The 21,629-nt window shown below is 36.5% G+C and overlaps 1 protein-coding gene across 1 annotated transcript in view; it reads left to right on the forward strand.

Moving 5' to 3' along the window:
- Positions 1-21,629, forward strand: part of nav2a (neuron navigator 2a) — a 240,161-nt gene that overhangs the window by 182,564 nt on the left and 35,968 nt on the right. The window contains exons 7-11 of the mRNA XM_016295832.1: positions 6,236-7,373; positions 8,396-8,508; positions 9,407-9,515; positions 10,282-10,665; positions 16,011-16,133. Coding sequence (XP_016151318.1) covers positions 6,236-7,373; positions 8,396-8,508; positions 9,407-9,515; positions 10,282-10,665; positions 16,011-16,133 — 1,867 coding nt within the window. The remainder of the gene's footprint in view (positions 1-6,235; positions 7,374-8,395; positions 8,509-9,406; positions 9,516-10,281; positions 10,666-16,010; positions 16,134-21,629) is intronic.

Consider the following 21,629-nt stretch of genomic DNA (forward strand, 5'->3'; position numbering starts at 1 on the left):
AGTTAATGTAGCAGTCAGTGCTGGAAATAACTGCTTATAATGACTTTGAGTGAAGCTAGTCACACAAACCCTAGCTGAGATGTTTGAAAGATGTTGCCGTACGTGTGTGTGCGTGGTACTGGCTTTCAAAGCAGAGTGAGCGAAGCGAAGGAAATTTCTGCATTAATTGAGCCCTAATTAGTGTGTTTTGGCTCTGAGAATGTGGTGGCAGTGAAAGAGGTTTCCACAGTGTCATGCTTTAGGCAATTTATTCTGTTTTTCTGTTTTTCCACTGCATGTTGTGTACATATTCCTAAGTATTAAATTGAGTGAAGCATTTGAAAGAAAAAAAATTCAAAGCAGAAAAAATTTATGTATTCAAACTGTATGCCCGTGTTCACTTTCTAAGAGTATTTTCTTGAATAATCTGACTTTTGAAGCAGTTGAAGAGTTCAGATGTTTTGGTCTTGTGACAGTGAAAGTTAGTAAATGGTGTCAGCCGACTGATTCTCCCATAATGCATTTAGCTCTGTTATTTTGTGTGTGACCTGCTTAATGCAAAGCAGAGTGAGAATGTGAATCACAGAGCAAAGGAGCACAACTCTTCTGTGTGTGTGCCATCATTTTGTCACTGTTGAAACCGATACAAGCCTCATCTGAGATGACATAAGTCAAGAGAGTGTTGGGAAGAGATTTACAGTTTCAACATTTTAAAGCAGGCAAGAAAAAACTTGCCTTTTATAGAGTTTGAAATCAATTTTCTAGACTGGTAAGTAAGTTTAAATTCACTGATGTAAACAGTTGTATTTGTATAGTTGTGATTTATGCAATTTTGTGCAGTTTTATTTTATTTTCCCATCCATCGTTTACTCACCCTCATGTTGTTCCAAACCTGTCTGACTTTGTTTCTTCTGTGGAACATGAGAAAAAAATCTATTTTAAAGAATGTTGGTGACCAAACACTTCCTATTGATTCCCATTGACTTTCATTAAAAAAAAAAAACAGTGGAAGGGCAATGGGAACTGAAACTGTTTTCTTATCAATATTGTTCAAAATATACTCTTCTGTGTTCCTTAGATGGAAGAAGGTGAATACAGGTTTGGAACAACATGAAGATGAGTAAAATGTTCATTTTTGGGTGAACTATTGCCTTATGGTTCATATTCTGTTTAAGCCTTTATTTACAGCAATTGCTGTATTTGTGTATAATGTTGGATTATTGAAATATTAGGCATGTTTACATGATGATTACAAGATCTCAATATGACCAATAACAATTGGAATTTTCTTGTGCATGTAAACATGACTGTATTCAATAACAGAGAAAAAAAAACCCTGTCAGAGGTGCAGTATGAAACAGGCATGATGAGTTTATTGGTGGGCTCTCGTGGGGTGGTCATCTCTCTACCGTGGAGAAATAATCACTTAAATATGGACGTTAAGAGGAACTGAGAGGGTCCACAAACCCTGAGGGCAGAACATTGCTTTAGAGTTTCCTAATGATATTAGGGCGACAGCGAGATTATTTCTGTCTAAAGTTTTGCAGTTCATTGTCATATGGTCTGTTTCTGGACAGCAACTGCTCAGCTTTTTCTCTCTCAACTTTCATCTCTATAACTAAGGTCTTTTTTCCCCCGACCTATCCCCTTCTCGGCCCCTCTCTTTCCTCTCTCTACCTATTGGAAGTCATTAGTGGTCTGACCCACTTCTCTTTGGCTGGCATGGCTAATTGGACCTTAATCACTTCCTAATTGCCGCTTTGTTTCTGTGCCGCTCATTAAATGCCAAACTGAATGAGATGGGAATGGTGTTTTTCCCCTCATGTCAGATTGTTTAATGAAACATACAGATAAAAAATAAATGCTGAACCTGAAAAATAATAAAACATTTGAGTGTAAACAGTTGATTTTTAGTCAGAATTGGCTAGCAAAACCTTTACATTCAGTCTTAACTTAAGTGCTTGCCAAAAGTTTGTAGCTGATATTTTGATTCTGTTTAAAATGATATAAATCTGAATAAACGGCACATTAAGTATCTGTGAGAAACATCCGGTACTTCAACTAGGCACTCAGTGGGATAAATCTATAGGTTTTTTATATCTGTTCTGCTAGATCTCATTTGAAATGTGCAGCATTAGTATATGCTCAGATGTTTTTAGAGATGTTTCGTTTAGAGTTTTTGGGCACTTCAGGTCTTTTTTTTCTGGGACTGGACCACCGGCCGAGTGACAGAGTGAATATGTTGAGCGTGATCTAGAGGCTCAGAGGGAGGGGGCTGGACACAGGGAGAAGTCGCCAATGTTTGCAGTTAGAGTTTTATTTGCAGTGTATATCCTGCGAGTGAACACGACTATTGAGACTCTACAGGCTGGACTGACGTGAAACCAGCTCACTTTAACAAATGGAGCTGCCAGGTGAATGAGAGACAGATAACATGCTGATTTCATTTTCATTTTTTTGTTTTTCTTTGCTTTTTTGTAAACAGCTTTTTTTACTGCAGTGGAGAGGAACATTTTCAGTTTGTTTGTTTTTTCATGATTATAATTTACACTTTTGGAATATTTCATGTGAACAATACATGTCATTCTGCAAGGTTTGGCTAAATTTACCATTTGTTTTCAAGGACTTATTTATAACTCTGTGCTAAAATTCACATCTGTTTATTTAATCAATTTACACTGGCTATTTATAGATTTTCATTCTTTAATAATATTTCAGTTTTTGTATGATTGTGTTTGGATCTTCATGTCCTTTATTCCTTTATTTCCTTTATTTAAAGGAAGTTTTGATTGTCTATGTCACAGAGAGCACAATAGCTAAATTTGGCCTCCAGTGTTTGAATGGGCATTAAAGTCTTACTCGCTGTGTTAGTGTAAACAGTTTAGAATCGATCTCAGCAGGCTGTCTGCTGCTTACTATAAGAATAGCATTAGCTCAGGAGTAACTAGCCTTTTATGGGCAGGGAGAACAGTTTCAAAATTTTCAGACCTTTTCTCCTGGTTTTTTTTTAGCCTTTGATTTAATCTACTTTAATTTTCACTCTTATTTCCCTTAACTGTTCTTCTTCCACAACATCCATTTGGTTTTCAGATCTGATTTTTAGGGCTGACTGTTCATCAGTGTTGTTGTATCTGTTATTATAGTAATGATGTATGTGTCAGCATACATGTCTTTCTCATATATGATGTTATGTGTTCCGTAATGATGAAAAACAACTATTTGACTCGCAAAAATGAGATTTGAATTGCATTTCAAAACATATCGATGCGGTGTGTCTGCAAAAATGCATGGATGTAAATGTAACTGAATAAAGTTTAAGTAGTAAGATTACTAAAAGTGAAATAAAAATAGATTAAAGTTAAATGGAATGTTAAAAAGAACACAAAAAGACAGAAGTGCATACAAAAACTAAAATTAATACTAAACATGGGATATAAACCATCTCTTGACCTGCCCATTTTTATAGAACAATGTTAATTATTATTATTATATATATTTTTTGGTATATTTTGTGTTGCCTTGCTGTGTGGTTTTCATGTATTTCATATGTTATGTATTTTTTTCTTTCATTTTGCTGGCCATCTTGACCAGGACACTCTGGAAGAAAATATATTTTATTTCAATGGGACCTTCCTGGTTAAATAAATGAGAAAAGAAAAGAAAACAAAATAAAAAATATGAACAAATATATATGAGCAATATCACTCGAGTACGAGAGCGATACCGGCTCTATGTCAGCATGGCTGTGATTAGGCCAGAGGCACGAGTCCGCAGGCAATCACAGCCGCTGCTGATACAGAGCCGCTATCGCTCGAGTACGAGAGTGATATTGCGTTTATACAACTATTTGATGGAACATGTGTGTAATTAAACAAGAAACAACAGAGTGCCTTTTGTGTGGAACTACTTCCTTCCGCCACGGATTCAAAGCTCAAGTTGACAGTTAAACATACGTCACTTTTAGAAATCGTATCAAGGGCATGTGCTGCTTCAGTTAGGTTAGTGAGAAATAATGAGGTTTTAAGAGAGAAACAATGCGGCAAGACGTGCATCCAAATGAGAGAGAGAGAGACCGCGAAGCTAGACTGATTAATGTGCATGCGTTTTTATTTTCAGATTTATAGGTCTGACTTGACAAACATTTTTATTAGTTTAGTCAAACCATTGCGTGCAATTACAACAAATAAGTAATTGAAACATTTCCAGCATCTTACGCAACATTAACATTTATACAAAAAGGCTAGTTAATAGGTTAAACAGCTGATATTTTTCCCTCAAAAAAGTAATCAGCATTTCACAAAATAAAATAGATATTTATATATGTTTTGTTCCTAAGTTTTGAGTTTTTCTCAAAGTCAGGTTTATTTTATTTTACAAAAAAAATAATGTCATAAGCATGTCATAAAATATATTATTTATGTATTTTAGTTTTTCATTAAACAATTACAATTTGCTCAAAATCTATTACATTTCTGATTTACAGCGAGTGATGGTTCTCGGAACCACTGTTCACATTTATTTGTACGTTGCCGCATATCGTACATTCTTTGTTGTTGTTCTGGTATGGTTTCCGTTTGATCTGATGCTAGTACTGCACTCCAGCATTTTCTGTTGTTTAGTGATGGTCTCCAGTAGGATTTCAGTGAGCTTTCTGACCTAAAAATGTTTTTTTAAATTATAAATTTTGCTAAATTATATAATTAATTTTGCATCATTTCATTTCCACTGTAGGCTATGGGTTAAACAAATCAGAAACATACCTGTGTCCGCTGACGGCTATGATTTCTCTCGCTTGGAGCCCTGCATCAGACAAATTTTGGATTGCAGTGGCCCTGATGCTGTGGTTCGTGTAGTACGATCGCGTCCCAGCTTCTTTGCACATTCTCGGGAGCATTTGTGACAGCTGATTAATGCCCAAAGGAACAGTGCTATACCATATCTTGTCGTTAGCTTCAAGTCTCCTCTTAGGGTGCAGATAGAGTGCTTTTGCGTCAGGTGGGAGTTTGCTGAGATATTTCTCTAGCGAAGAAACTGGACACATGGGGTTACCGGGCTCTTCAAACATAGCACCCCTCCGATTTTCCCTGTCGACCTCTGGTGGGTTTTTGTGGTTTTTCATTTCCTCATTAGATGTCAACGTGAAATATTTTGTACCATTTTCGTCTCTCTTTAGTTCAAACGAGTCTGGCATAAGTTGTCGATTGCCCTCCTTCCCTCTTCGTGCAAAGTGTAACTGAATGTCATACCACAATTTATAATAAACCTTTCGGGTTACCAGGGTCAAGTGCAGCAGATCGCTTCAGTATTTGCTGGTCTTCAGATGAAATCGGAGGGTAGTGTGATGTTCTGTCTGTACCGGATCAACTCCTTTAAAAACGTTTTTGGCGGACGTAAACTCAGGGTCTTGCATTAAATTCCATGCACGGCTAAGAGGAGGTTCATTAATGTGGCGATTCAGCGCCGATCGAAGACTCAAGTAACTGCTGATACCATACAGTTCTCCTTTACTGGTCCTAATGGAGCCATAGAAATCGCGCAAAACTGAGCTCATTTGGGATTTCTCGATGTGTTTGAGGTAGATATTGAGCTTTTTTTCGGATAACCATGATTTAAAACAGTTCACAGCCCACACTGTTTGCCGCACCGTGTTATTTTCATGTCTGTTTTTTTCTAAATTGTTCAAATCTGCAGGTGTAATGGCTGCACCTCTTGCTGTTTGGCCTTTTAGTGATTCCACTGCATCTTCATCGTCTGTTGAGCTTTCGTAGTTAATGTGTCGTTTGCCATGTTTCTTTCTTCTTATATTAACTAACGGACTCTACAATTAGCTCAGTGAATAATTAAAAAGAAACATAGACCCGGCTAGAACAAGCGGAGTGATACAAAATTGTGAAAGGGTGTTCCTGTAGCGATACCAGTACAATATCTCACGGTTCTCAACCAATCAGATTTGAGAACCAGAACGAACTGTTGTATAATAGTATATAAACTAAAATAACATTGGACCATTCAAACTAAAACACATTTCTGATTTTAAGTAGATTAAAAATCAGATTTTAATTCAATTTCAGATTTCATTTAAGTATGGTACAGATAAAAAAAAAAACGAATTTGATGATTTCATGTGTATTTTGCTGTGAACTGCTGTTAACTCCTTCTCCCACATATGCAGTCCAACTTTCTCCATGATTATTTTAACCTGTCTCTCTGATTTTCCTGTGTTTCACCGTCACCTCTCATGTCTTTTCCTCTCCAGAATCATCAGAGTGTGTCACCTCACACGGCGTGACTGAGCACACTCTGTCATCCCTGGCATCCGCCTGCACCTCTGTTAACACCAGCACTGTGGCATCTTCATCTTCATCTTCATCGTCAGCCATCCCCCAGCCCAACTCGAGTAGCAAACCCTGGAGAAGCAAATCTCAGAGCACCAAGCACACTGCTACCTCCACCGCTCCCTCCACGGTGGTTTCCATCAAACCAGATCCCCAAGCCAAGCAGCCCGTGCCTGTAGAGCCACCACCAAAAGCTGTGCCTCAGAAGTCCATGCTGGAAAAACTAAAACTTTTCAACAGCAAAGGTGGCTCCAAGTCATCCACGCCAGCAGAGGGCGCCGTTACGCCAGCAGGAGGAAAAGATGCCGGTTTGGTTTTAGAAAGAGTCGGGGCTGGTTCCAATACAGAACCCATTGAGGAAATGGATGGTAACGTCAGACCCACGAATGGATCGAGTGCTATTACCATGACAACCAGCAGCCCAAAGATTGCGTTAAAGGGCATTGCACAGCGGACACTTAGCCGGGCGCTCATGGCGAAAAAAGCCTCAACTAAATCCGTAGAGAAAGAAAAGGAAAAAGAACGAGCTAAGGAGAAAGACAAAAACGGGAAAGAGGGCTCAAAGCGTGTCCCTGCCTCGGAAAAGGTAGAGAACAAAGAGGAAGTTAAGGAGGAAGTTGTTCCCTCAAGCAAGGCTGCTCCCTCCGAGGCAGAGCCCAGGAAAGCCTCCAAGATCGCCAGTTTTATACCCAAAGGCGGCAAGGTGGGAGGTACCAAGAAAGATAGCTCCGCCCCTGTGCAAAGTGGAATTCCAAAACCAGGAAGTAAAAACTCAGGAAATGGAGCAGTAAAGAGTTCAGCGTTGCCCCTCGGTGGTAAAGACAATGAGAGACCCCGCAGTATGCGTCTGGGAGAGGGTCTGGGACTTCATAGGGACAGCCGGCATTCCTCGTCCTCTTCCAGCCTGGCTTCCACTGAGGGGAAAGGACACCACAGCGCCGCCCCGTTGGCCAATGGAACACATTCTACAGCCAGCAACACAGTCAGTGTGCAGCTGCCTCAACCCCAGCAGCAGTACAGCCACCCCAACACAGCCACCGTAGCACCCTTCATGTACAGGTGAGACTCTTATTGGGATTTTCAACTGGAGCTTTAGATCGAAGGAGAGGCTCGAGCCAGATCTAGAGATCATAAGGGGCTCATTTGACTTGGACCAGTAAGCAACCACCAAGTAACCAGTGTTATTATTGTTAACTAAAACTAAATAAAAAATGTAAAATAAACTGAAATAAAATAAAACTGATATAAAAATAAATAAATAAATCAAAATAGAAATATCTGAAAAAATAATATAACAAATGTTTCCTTGGCAACTAACTAAAATAAAATGTTTAATCTGAAATACTGAAATTACTAGAATTAAAACAAAAATAAATAGACTAAATAGGTTAAATAGAAATATTTTTAAAAAGCTAATAAAGTGACAAATTACTAAAACTTAAACTAAAATTTAAATGAATACTGAAGATTTAGAAGTATAAGCTAATTCAAAATATGATTAAATACTATAATAGTATAGAAATAATATTAAAATAGCATTGCTAGTAATGACCAAAAACCCAGCAACCACATAGCAATTTGCTTAAAATCTTTCACAGCACCTTGACAACTGCATAGCAACCTCCTGACAACCACCCAAAACATTCATACAATCACATGCCTTCATGCTAAAAACCACGTAGAACACCTTAATAACAACATAGCATAAGTTGGTATAGTTTTGTACTGTAAAAAAAAAAAAAAAAGTCTTTATGCATGTATTATTGTACATATTAGATAAAGTGCCAAACTCATGGCAAAGCAGAAGCAGAATTGTACTCTACTATTTGTGTTTAGTTTATGAGAATGGCTCTAGTAAGTGTGCATGCGTGCTCACGTGTATCGACTCCCCGTCAGGCTCAGCTGTGAAGCGTTTGACTGGTATTTCCTTTGAAACAGACCTATTGCCCTGTGTTTGGTTTCCATGAAGGATTCCTTTAGTCAGGCCATGACGTCTGCTGACTAGAATGTCACAGAAAATATCATATGTATGCATCTATATGAAGGACATCTTTTTTTATTTTGAACCCCTGTGTTTTTAGGTCTCAGAATGAGGCAGATGGAAACATTGGCACAAACCCAAGCTCTGGATGTTGTAGTAATGACTCCAGTAGCTTCAGTAAGATCAACCAGTCTTCTACTGAGGACCTGTCAGGTAACCTGTTCAGTTCATATCTGATGAAGTCTAAAACATTGATCTGGTAGTCTAAGACCTTTTCCTGTTGGCAGTAATAATAATCAATGCATAATTTTAATAAAATAAGAGAAGTATTTAAGATTGATATTGATGATGATTTTCTGAAGTTTAAATCAAGCAATGCATCTATATGAAGGACATCTTTTTTATTTTGAACCCCTGTGTTTTTAGGTCTCAGAATGAGGCAGATGGAAACATTGGCACAAACCCAAGCTCTGGATGTTGTAGTAATGACTCCAGTAGCTTCAGTAAGATCAACCAGTCTTCTACTGAGGACCTGTCAGGTAACCTGTTCAGTTCATATCTGATGAAGTCTAAAACATTGATCTGGTAGTCTAAGACCTTTTCCTGTTGGCAGTAATAATAATCAATGCATAATTTTAATAAAATAAGAGAAGTATTTAAGATTGATATTGATGATGATTTTCTGAAGTTTAAATCAAGCAAGAAATTGAGGGCATTTTTTTTTGTTTGTTTGTTTTGTTTTTTAAAGAAGTCTCTTATACTCACCTAGGCTGCATTTATTTGATCAGAAACAGTAAAAAGTGTGTAGACAGATAAATCATCTATTCATGTGATGGTAAAGCTGAATTTCAGCAGCCATCAATCAATGTTGAAAACATTTGTTAGGATTATTTGATGAATAGAAAGTTCAAAAGAAGAGCATTTATTTGAAATGGAAATCTCTTGTAACATTAGAAACTCCTTAACTGTTACTTATGATTAATTTAATGCATACTTGCTGAATAAAAGCATTAATAACTCTTTTAAAAACAAAATCTTACCCTAAACTGCTGAACAGTGTTTAAATACTGATATATGATATAAAAAGTGAAAATGAATGCCCTATTTTCAGGTGAAGATCCAGAGACCAGACGACTGAGAACTGTGAAAAATATTGCTGACCTGCGGCAGAATTTAGAGGAGACCATGTCAAGTTTGCGGGGGACACAGATCACACACAGGTAGATGCTTCTATTTCTTACTTTTCACAGCCTGGTGCAGTAGGATAACTTTAAGAAAGAAAGCAGCTAAGATAGAGAAGAAGACAGTTTTTTGGTGAACCATGAAGCCAGCTTTATCAGTGAGGAAAAAGCATATTATTCTCCTAAACCTCCACCCAAATCAAACTGGCAAAGACAGGCTGCCTTAAAAGGACACTTTTTTTCTCATAGTATTTTATCTTTTGAGACAGTAACAAGTAGCCACTCCTTCCTCAGCTTGACTCTTTTTACTGTAAATGGCTAAATGAATAGAGTCTGTCCACTGGCTCCACCATGCTCTTTAAAACCTTCTTTGTTCCTCTTTTTTGATTATTCATCTAATTGACCCAGACTGCATTGCTATGATGGAATCATGAAGTAATTGTAAACTGCTTAATAAGTCCATTTTTGGCCAAAATAAGAGCAGTGAGACATTTTTGTTCCCCTACGGTGTCAGGCTATTGGTTACAATTCCTCAGCACTATGTATAAAATCTTTCCTCATATTATAAGTTAAGTAAATATTGTAATTGAATACTGTTTGGTGAAAAATACCATGGCAACTGTAGTTTCCTGGAATTAACTATACTACAACAGCCTACAAATGTTGGTATAACTTTAGTACTAAAAATAACTAATACCATGGTATTTTTGCAGAAACTATAGATATGTACCATGGTATAACTTTTGATACAATGGTACATTTTAGTTTGAAAATGTCATATGAATTTGATTTCTCAAAATCTCAGTACACTGGAGACCACTTTTGATGGTGGTGTTACTACTGAAATGAGCAGTCGCAGCATCCTCAGCATGGCATCTCGACCCACGCCGCTGTCCTGGGCCAGTCGCATGGGCCAATCCAGCCCCCGTCTACAAGCAGGAGATGCTCCCTCTGTTGGTAACGGCTATCAGTCCCGCAGCGGAGGTGTGTCGTCCGGCCAGGGCCGGTATCTGTATCAGGCTCCTCTACGGAAGCAGCTGGCAGCACGCGGCAGCGCCCTCTGTGGTCTGGAGCTGGGAGACAGGGCGGAGGATCTGGAGCTGGCAGGTGTGGGGCTGGAACTGAGCGGCTACATGAGTGATGGAGACGTGCTGGCTAAGAACGCACGCACTGATGAGCTGACCAGCGGGTAAGTGTGGAAGATGGTTGCCACTGGTTAAGACAGATGACTAATGGGGTTTTTCAATGGCTGATAATTATGGGCGTTGTCTGAATGTAGTTTAGTGGAGATGAAAGGAAATGAAAAGGCAGTTTAAAGGTGCACATCGTAATTTACACAAGTGGTAATTCTTTGTTGGTCCTAGAAAAGCATTATTATTAAACAATTATTGTGTCAATTGTGTCAAAAAATTGCCTAAAGGGAGCAGATTTGGTGTAAATATATTTCTATTAAAGGTCAGTTGAGTTTACTGTAATTAGTGTTGTCATGTTCATAGATTTGGATATGGCATGACACTTATGAACTGAATCATGCTTTCGAGAACTTCTCAAAGTGGATATTTTTAGTCTGGTTTTATTGCAGTGTTTGCCACTAGAGGGTAATATGATTCTCTAAATATGAATTCATATGTTCTTTTCTTAGGTCTAATGCATTTTCATATTGATATTACAAATCAATGCATGACTACCAGGGCCAGAAATTAACTTTTTCATTTAGGGGCAATATTTGCCTCCTGGAATTGATATCCAGGGGCTTTTTTAACCTTTGTAAGGACAGTGTTTTTTTTTTTGTAGTTGTTTTTTTACCTCATTAAATGTATTGGGCAGAGTTAACCAATTTCTACATTTAGGCTTTGTTTTGGTAAATGCACAAATTCAGAAGAGGATATACCATTTAAAAGTTTGGGGGTCATAAGATTTTTTAAACAAGTCATTTATAATCACCAAGGCTGTATTTATTTGAAGAAGAAAAAAAACTGTAAAAACATTTAACATTTAAGTAAACACAATATTGTGAAATATTATTAGAAATTAAAAATGCTTTCTATTTTAATATATTTTAAAATGTCATTTATTCTTGTGATGGCAAACCTGAATTTTTCATTACTCCGGTCTTCAGGGTCACATGATCCTTCAGAAATTCTAATATGCTGATTTGATGCTTAAGAAGCATTTATTTTTATTACCAATGTTGTGCAATTCAAAAGAACAGCATTCGTTTGAAAGACCATTTTTTTTGCAACATTATGAATGTCTTTTAATCAATTTGATGCATCCTTCCTGAATAAAATTAATCAATTTCTTTAAAAAAATGTATTAAACTCAAACTTTTGTATGGTACTGTATTTTGCTAACATATCATCATATAATAGTAGATGTTTGCCTTTTAAAGGGAAACATTTTTTTTGCGCTCTTAAAGGGATAGTTCACCCAAAAATGAAAATGATTTTATCTCCCTCAAGTTGCTCCAAATCTTTATGAATTTCTTTCTTCTGTTGAATACAAAAGAAGATAGTTTGAAGAATGTTGGTTACCAAACAGTTGCTGGTAGCCATCGACTTCCATAGTATTTGTTTTTATTATTATTATTTTTATTTATTTATTTTTCCCATACTATAGAACTGTTTGGTTACCCATATTCATCAAAAAATGTCATTTTTGAGTGAACTATCCCTTTAAACTCTGAAACGGATTTATACTTTTTCCTCTCTGTTGCCTTTACTTCAAAGCTCAGGATAGACACTAGAGAAGGATTTAGGTCTTTGTGTGTTTTTATGGTTGCGTCAGTGTGAATCAGCGTTGTCCTGATTTACTGAGTCAATTCTCACGGGTAGATTTGAATCCAATTGCATTTCAGATACACCTATGACGTCTTATGACGCAGGTGAACACATTAAATCAATGAATACTGTCACCTTGCAGCTCTGGCCCTTCAGGCAGTAATAAAAGCGGTTTTAGTGCATGTGCTCTTTCTTGTACTGAGTGTACAGATTGAAGGGGCAATGAAACACATTTGACGCCCCCTTCATGCTGAAACAAGCTCTCTGCATACCTTGGCTGTGATAATGTGCAATTTAAACCTCTTGTGTTATTTCCCCACAATCACAGTCTTCCTGTGTGGCTTGAACACTACAAACCGTTCTGGTGCTTCTAACATTACCAGATTACAGAGAACAGGCCAGGTGACAGGCTGCAATTACACCTGGCCATAAGCCTGACGTCTGAATGCAAAATATCACTTAGATGTTAATTAATAAACGTCCGACAAAATCCAGGCATCAAAATCCTGTCAAATTCGCTGTTTCGCCTGTCTTATGGGTGCTATTGTAATTGTGACATTTTGAAAGTGAAGTCCTTAACACTGACACTGGAAAAAAAGGGATTCCCAGTGAGTGTGCTTTGATAAATGTCTCTTAAACTAGTGGATCTCCAACACAATTGATGATGCCATGAGCATTGAGGGAAGTGAGATTGGTATTGCAGGGCTATATAGATCTTGAAGTGCACTAACATGTTTGAACCAGATCACTCACGGAAAGAGGCTCTCATGATGCTGGTGTTGGATCTGATTTCCTAGGTCCCAAAGTGGTTGTTTTCACAGTGCAATCAGGACTGACGGGTTAAAAGACTCGCTGTAGACGTTCACCCCAGGCTGCTCTATATATGAACACATACAGGTTGAGCTAATATGATCTCCTTCCTCTATTCATGACGGCACTTTGATAATGGAGAGACAGGTTTGTCACATTACATCATATGTATCGTGCTGAACTGAATATGCTGTTTAGGTAAAAGAGGCTTTTATTACTGACATTGTGGTTAGAGCATCTGTGAGGCTGCTGAGATTTCTGTAAAGCAAATAATCATCTGAAATAAGATGGAATCTTGCCACTGGTTAAAGTTTATTAATAACATATAGGCGTAGTCTTGCATAAGCTGAGGGCATTTAAAGCCTTTAGTTTGTTTGGTCTTTGTGCAGCTGTATTGGTGTTTGTTCACAAATGGTTTTGCTTTAGTAGGTCAGAAAACGCATGCTAAGAGCTTGATGTTCCTCTCCAAACACAGATTATACAGTAGCTGTCAGATCATGAATACTTTATATCACCAGGTCTTGTTTACACAGAAACACACACATTCAGTATGCATGATAACCAATTAGAAGATTGTCTCAAAACTAATTTTTTTTTTTTTCATATTCAGGTTTTTGGGATTTTTAAAAAATAATTTAAAACTATTATTATATTTTATATAGGCTGGTGTTTTGCATTTGAATTTGATCTATTTTATTTTTTTTAAAGATTTTTATTGATTTAAATACTTTTTATTCCTTTATTTCATCAACATTTCACAAGATAAAAAGAAAATGAATTATCTGTAGCATAGATTTGGGATCATAGAGATTTTTTCATAGTCATTTTTCGAATTTGAATTCGAATTCAAGTTCTTGACTTAATGTTTCATAATGTAATATAATATATTCATATATAATATAATGTAATGTAATTTATCGAATTATTTTACCTGTCCTGGAACAGCAAGAATTTATTTTCATATCATTTTCATGAAATTTTATATATATATATATATATATATATATATATATATATATATATATATATATATATATGTGTGTGTCCTGTGTTTTGGCAAATTGAACATCTGATGGATTTGTAACACTGAAAGGTATGTCAGTCATTGTTGTGAACTTGAATTATTGTTACCAAGTGACCATTAATGCTTTTAGAGATTGTAAAAGTTATAGAGATATTATATCTAGGTTTGGAGGTTTAAGTCTGTTTCTGTTTTAGTGCAATCCAGCTTTTCTTAGTAGTACAAAACTGTAGTTGTTCTAAATCAAAATTCAAGAACAAAAAAAAATGTGATGGTATTTGTTAACGTTTGAAGTTGGATTGTAAATATGATGGTATAAAAGTGCAAATGTTATGAAAATGTGTCTGGGTCATATTTCACCCCAAAATAAAAAAAGAAATACATAAAATAAATGTTAAAAAAGTAAAGTTTTTTTGTGCATTATTTTCATGACATTTATGCATTTACTCTATTATATTACATTGCATTATATTATATTGTATATTGTGAGATTCACCCATAATCTCAGAAATATGGAGGGAAATGTAGAGTTGGAGTATGTGGAGGTGGTCTAAGCAGAGATGTTGTTGCACCGTTGGCTGTCTGGAGGTTTTTGGCAGCCTATAAAGCCACAATATTCCAGCAGCTCATTCTCAATATGATGTGACAGTATTTTACACAAAGGAGGCACTGTACCGACTCACAACCACACACTAACAGATGCACAACTGTCTTACCTTGAGTGTATGGGGGGATTTTATTCCAGTGTCCAGTGGGAACTGGAGCAGAGTGAGTGACTATGAGCAGCGGGGAATCTATTGACAGGGCAAATATTTGGAAGAGTATCCAATTTTGTTTTAGTTATGTGAGGCTTTGTTTTTTTCCAAGTAACCCTTTCACCCACCTAAACCTTATAGACGTGTGTGAATGAATGAATGGATAAAGAAATTAGTGATGTTGCTTGAGTGAAAACTGCGTGCACACATCTGGTATTATTGGACAGCTGCAGTTAGCTGATGGTGTGTGATGGTTGTTACACATTGTTGGAGGCTTTTTATTATCTGTTCAAGAATATTATGTGTATATGTTTATATGGGCGATCATTTGTTCATGTATGAGCGATTATCATACATGATTAATGTGAATTCTTGTCTGAAAACATGATGGATCATCTTCCTTTTTTTTGGAGTGAGCATGAATTATTGACCCCACTACACTCTGAAAAATGCTGGGTTAAATATAACCCAGTGCTGGGTAAAATAGGGACAAACCCAGCATTTAAATGTTTAACCCAACCTTCTGGGTAGTAGCCCAACCGCTGGGTCAAAACAACCCAATTGCTGGGTTTGTCCCTATTTTACCCAGCACTGGGTTGTATTTAGCCCAGCATTTTTTAGAGTGTAACCTCATGCTACACACACACACACACACACACACTTACTTCCTGTTGCCCGATTTAAGAGGGTTGGATGTCATGGAGGCTCTATTAGTTGAAAGACTGTTTAGTTTAGTTTTGACTGAGATGTTCATTACTAGTTCTGCAGCTGATTTTTTTTCCCAGCTGAGTTTTATTATATTATATATTTTCATTTAGTCATTTGTTTTGGATTAATGACTAGTATTTATTTATTTATTAGCAGTTAATTTATTTATTTAACAATTAATATGTCAGAGACATCTAGATAATTTTATTATCTATCATTATATTATATTATATTATATTATATTGTTTGTTTTGAGTTAATGACTGTAGTATTTATTTATTCATTCATTGCAAAATCTGTGAGACATCAAAGCCTGTGGTTTTCATTAGTCAATGGTTATTTTGTACAGTATCTGTGAACACTTTCATTGCTTTTGAATGTTTTTTATGTCCACATTTCATATAACAATTTTAATTGAATGAGTACTGTTGGATCTCTGTTTGTGTGTGTGTTTTCTCAGGTACATGACGGATGGGGGATTGAGTCTGTATACGCGGCGATTGAACCGGATGCCGGATGGAATGGCAATGGTACGGGAAAGTCTGCAGCGTAATGCCTCCACTGGCCAGGGAGACGCCGACAGGTACCTAAAACATCTTTCTCGTCGCTCTGATCATGATCAAATGGCATTCTCTACATGCATAAAATGTAGAGTCACTCCTGCATTGAAATATCAGTCATTCCTTTAACTGTGCAATGCCGTACAGTGTAGTTTTATTATAAAAAAGTATAATAATAAAATCAGCTTCTGTAGCTGATCACGTTTAACTGTTTTGTCAGAATACAGCCCTATCATCACAGCTGCATTGGTTTTGTAGGCTGCTGTAGGTCTATATTAAGTTAATTGGGGGAAATCTTGTATGAAGGTGGCTCTGGTTGGTGATGGCACGCTCCATTACAGAAAAGAAAAGACTAAAGTAGGTCTTCTATTGAGTTGAGTTTGCACACTCCACTAGCTTTCAAAAGAAAGTAAGCAACTGAAATGATGGCTTGTCACCACAACCCTCTCTGTTGCAGATCTAGGTTGTAGGTTGTGGGTGTAACCCTGCAGAGTGGCTATGACTGCCCCTCTTAAACTATCATGTTTAATTAGCATGTGTATTTATATGTATTTGAGTCATTTAGATTAGCGAGTCAAATGTGTGCGTGAGCTGGATGAGATGCCACTCATTCATATATTACATCACCATATTTAGTCCTTCAGCCAGAGGGGAAAGTAAGATTTAGATTGGGGAAAATATTGGAAGATTGTGTGTTTTAATGCTTCCTATATTTCATATATGGATAGTTTTTAAAGTCTAGATTAAATCATATCAAGTGGTCTTCATGATAGTGGTCTAATGCTGCCTGTGTTTTATAGACTATATTTTTCATTCTTCTATGGAATATTGCTCATCCAGTGTTGGTAGTTTCTATCATTTGACTACTGCCCAAACAATATCACATATTTACATTATTATAAATATATTTACATGCTGCTGCTAAGTCATGTGCAGATTGGCAAATGAAAACCATTGCTTCAATAAGTCGTAAATGATGTCAGTATGATTATTTCAATATTATTATTGTTAATAGAAAGAGTTTCTCAAAACGCCATAACAACTGCATAGCAACACCCTGGCAACCACCTATAGTGCATCGTGCCAGCAAGTTTTGAACAGCCTTTTTTTGGAAAAAAAAATCTGTATTAAATCAAGGCTCCCTGTTTTTTATTTTTATTTATTTATTTCTGTTGAATGTTGTTTGTAATACTAAAATCTAAATTAATCTAAATCTTAAAATATACTTCATATATTCATATATATCTCAAAATCTGTATTTTTCCATTTAATCTATTAAATATTATTTAATCACTAATCGGTCACTGTTTATTTTTCATCATTTTATATATATAATATTTCATATACTTTTTAACTGTTTTTATAGTACTTCTTGTAGTCAGGGTGTGTAATTTAGTAATCCTCAATTTTGACATTTGCCATTTGACACATGACATATTGTCTCATTCTTATAGACAAAACACATGTGAAAAGAGTCCATCACATCTGATTTAAATTCCCTTCTCTGCACCAGAACAAAAGAGCTTGTCTCTATGTTGGATCCTTTTGCATGGATCTGTTAAAAACAGATGGTTTTGAATACGATCAAGACTGTCTTGAGACAATCACCTATTATCTTTCATATAATTGCATTTGACCATTTTAGCCTATATTACTGTCGCCAGTGTTTATAATTCAGTATTCAGGGGTATGCTGGGAATGGTTACTTAGAAATGTACCCCCTGTACATACAAATATATGCACCCTTCACCCTGACTAAAGTGTGTCATGTTAGGACTTGACCACAGGACGAGCACATGGGGGAATTCCTCATCTTTCCCATCTCTTTATAGTCCCGTCCCCTCATTTTCTCCCTGTCCCCCTCAGACTCCGCACATCAGAGGAAATGAACAGCGCAGTGATGAAATGATATAATATGGGTGTTTCATGCACCATAAAAAGCCTCCCTCTATTTTGGACGGTTCCCTCCAAGTCCCCTCCGCTGTGCTGAGGATGTTGTGGTTAACCACCAGCCTCTAAACATCTACCACTGTCTCTGCTGCCCTGAAACTCATCCATTACTCTTTCTCTCTTTTTGTTTCTCTCTTTCAGCCAGATCTATCTGTTATCTTCCCCTTTTTGTTCTGCAACCCGATCATCCTTCCTTCTTTCCAACACCCTTTTAACCACACACCACATTAGTGCGTTTGCTTCCTTTGCTCAGTGCAGAGCAGACTGTTTAATCACATGAGCTTCTTTATGAATGCAATATCAGAAGTTCCTGTTTTTCCCAGTCTATAATATTGGAAAGGCAGCTTTGATATGGCACAAATGTTTTGGATGTTAAAGCAATCAGGGTCCATTTTGACTTGACTCCGAGTATTTAAAGGTGTCATTTTCTGCACATTCATAGCACTTTATGTATTTTTTCCACTTGTAATGCTAATCAAGATTTATTGCACCAAAAAGTAAATGATGACAGGATTTTCATTTTTGGGTGAACTATCTCTTTTTATAGTTAACTAAAACCATTAAAAATAATTTTTGGTTATTGAAATAAAGCTGAAATAAAATAAAATATAAATATTAGATGAAAAAAAACTTGCTTTGGCAACTAACTGAAATTAAATAAGTTTAAGTACTAAAACCAAAACTGAAACAAAAAATAATTAGTTATATACACTCTAAAAAAATGCTGGGTTAAATGCAACCCAGCGTTGGGTAAAATATGGACAAACCCAGCGATTGGGTTGTTTTGACCCAGCATTTGTGTTACTATCCAGTAGGTTGGGTTAAACATTTAACTGCTGGGTCAAAAGATCTCAATCGCTGGGTTTGTCCATATTTTACCCAATGCTGGGTTGTATTTAACCCAGCATTTTTTAGAGTGTAAAATTAAAAAAATATATATTATAAAAAGGATAAAATATAAAATACTAAAAATTACTTGTAATAAAATTACTAAAACATAAATTAAAATGAAAACTCAAAATGCAAAAATAACAGCTAATTCAAAACATTAATAAATGCTATAATAGTATAGAAATAATACTAGCATATTTAGGTTGGTACCCCAGAGTGAGTAAAAATCTGTTTTACAGTATATGGCTTCATATGGTGTTGATAAATAATGACATCAGTTAATCAAACGAGTCATTTTTTCTTTTGCTTGTTGGATTCTTGGAAGAGACACTTATACCACATGATACTCTTTACGATGAGATGATATTATTTACAGCTCATATAATTAACCATGAATCATTATGTTGTCTTCTAGTGTCCTAATGAGGGAAAAACATTTCAAAAGTCCCTGGGGTGTCCTGCTTTAAAAAACACATCTTCTGGCAGGAGAGTAGATAAAAGGGAGAGAGATAGCATTAGAGAGGCCCTGGGAACGACACAGCCGTGTTCTCCACCACATGTTTGAGTGTAAGAGGTTTAAGGTCAGAGCACTAAAAAAATGGCCCCGGACAGGCATTCAAACAGCAGTGACCAGCCAAAGACCCTCAGCCGGGTGTGAACTTTAGTGCACACTTCTCAGGCTGTGAGAAGACTGAAGCATAGGACAGAGAGTTGGTATAAAGAGGCAAAGGCGGCTTGCATTTTCCCGAGCAGGTGCAGTGGATCACTGATAGGGATCTGTGTGCTTGTGATCATCTTGTACAATGTTGTAGGATCCTTCTTCCCTTTGTTTGTGCAGACCCTTCCTCCCTCCAGCCGTCAGTCTGATCTGTCTGCAGCACACCTGTGCAGCCGTGAGACACCTGGGAGTAAGGGCCTCCCATCTCTCTCATCTGTATGTGGGTGTCCTGGACTGTTTTCGACTATAAAGACTCAGTATTCGTTGGGCCTCTAATATATTGGTGATATGCTGAGAAAAGAGTCTTAAAACGATAACTCATTCCGATAAATAACCGTTTTCAAAGCACAATGCAAAACTGTGACATTTCATTCACGGATGCTCTTCAGTCGGCAGCGCTAAACCCAGAAGCACATATACTAACTTGCTGGCAACCCGCCAAAATAAAAACCTGCTCATTTTAAGGTTGAAAATTATAAATTCATATTAAAAAAATGAAGGGAATATTAGCATTTTATTTGTAAGTTTACTATAAAATAATTGTATTTGTATTTAATGCTCCCTTTTATTTTAAAATATAATAGTATTATCACACTTTAAACTTGTAAAATTGTTTATTATTTTATTTTAAATTGTTTACATTTTCTGCCCTTTTTTGTATTAAGAAGTACATATAAGTTTGGGCTCAGCAAGGATGCATTAAATTGATCAAAAGTGAAAGTGAGACTTTTACATTGTTACAAAATATTTCTATTTAAATAAATGTTTTTCTTTTGAACTTTCTTTTTATCAAAGATTCTTCACTTTTTCCACATAAAATATTAAGCAACTGTTTTCAACAATATATTAATAAAAGTTTTCAACAATAGTAATCATTTATTGAGCATCAGATCAGCAGATTGGAAGGATTTCTGAAGGATCGTGTGACACTGAAGACTGAAGTAATGAAAAAATTACATTTTAAAAAGATATTGTAATGGAAAACAATGATAAGATAAAATAATATTTAAGTAAATTAAAATAGGATATTTTTTAGAATGTTATAATATTTCTTAATATTGATACTGTCTTCTGATCAAATCAATGCCTCTTTGCTTTCAAAAACATTAAAAAGATCTTCTTTGAAAAACATTTAAAAATCATACTGACCCCAAACTTTTGAACTCTAGTGTATTTATTAGAGGACATTTTTTTTAAATGATAAGCTTCTACTTTGAAAACATTTTCTCTTATGGCCCTGAAAAAGAGAGATTCCTCTCTACCAGCCCACATCTGTCGAGATTCCCAGAGCCTCAGCAAACCTTTGGCGATCAGAATCAGGACATACCCTGGAAAAGCGGGAATCTGGAATTTTACAGATTAGGATTTGCAGAGTGGTGAAGTGAAAGTGACGAGTGTCGGGTAGGTGGACTTTAGACTTTTATTTAATACTCAAACTGAATATATCAGGGTTTGTTTGCTTGTCACTGGTTACTTTTAGAAATAGTACAAAGAAATAGAGCTGGTTGTAAAATACAGAGAACACGTCACCATTCTGTCTACATATATGCTGATGTAGAGATTGCATGAGATAGATTTAACAGATGGATCGGCCTCTGCTCTTCTCAGTGTAAATTGATACAGCGTAATATAAACTCCAGTTATGGGATCTTCATTGCAGTAGTGTTTCATGTGTGCATGTCGCTGTGTTTATATGCTTTAAACCCTCAGAGTCTGCACATTTTAAATGTGATTACACACACACATTACAGGTAACTGGATCAGCATATGATGATCATGTTTAAGCATTTAAAGCAGGCAGACCTTATGACCAGAGACAGAGAAACGCTGGCCATCTCACATACGCGATTCTTTCAAACCATGATGAAAGCTCTGTTGCTAAGGAAAGTTGGGCAGATGAGAGACTCTGTGGATGCTCTGTGGATGTGTGTGTGTGTGTGTGTGTGTGTGTGTGTGTGTG

This window comes from Sinocyclocheilus grahami, unplaced genomic scaffold, assembly GCF_001515645.1.
Source record: "Sinocyclocheilus grahami isolate Dianchi unplaced genomic scaffold, SAMN03320097.WGS_v1.1 scaffold341.1, whole genome shotgun sequence".
In the NCBI taxonomy this organism is placed as follows: Eukaryota; Metazoa; Chordata; class Actinopteri; order Cypriniformes; family Cyprinidae; genus Sinocyclocheilus; species Sinocyclocheilus grahami.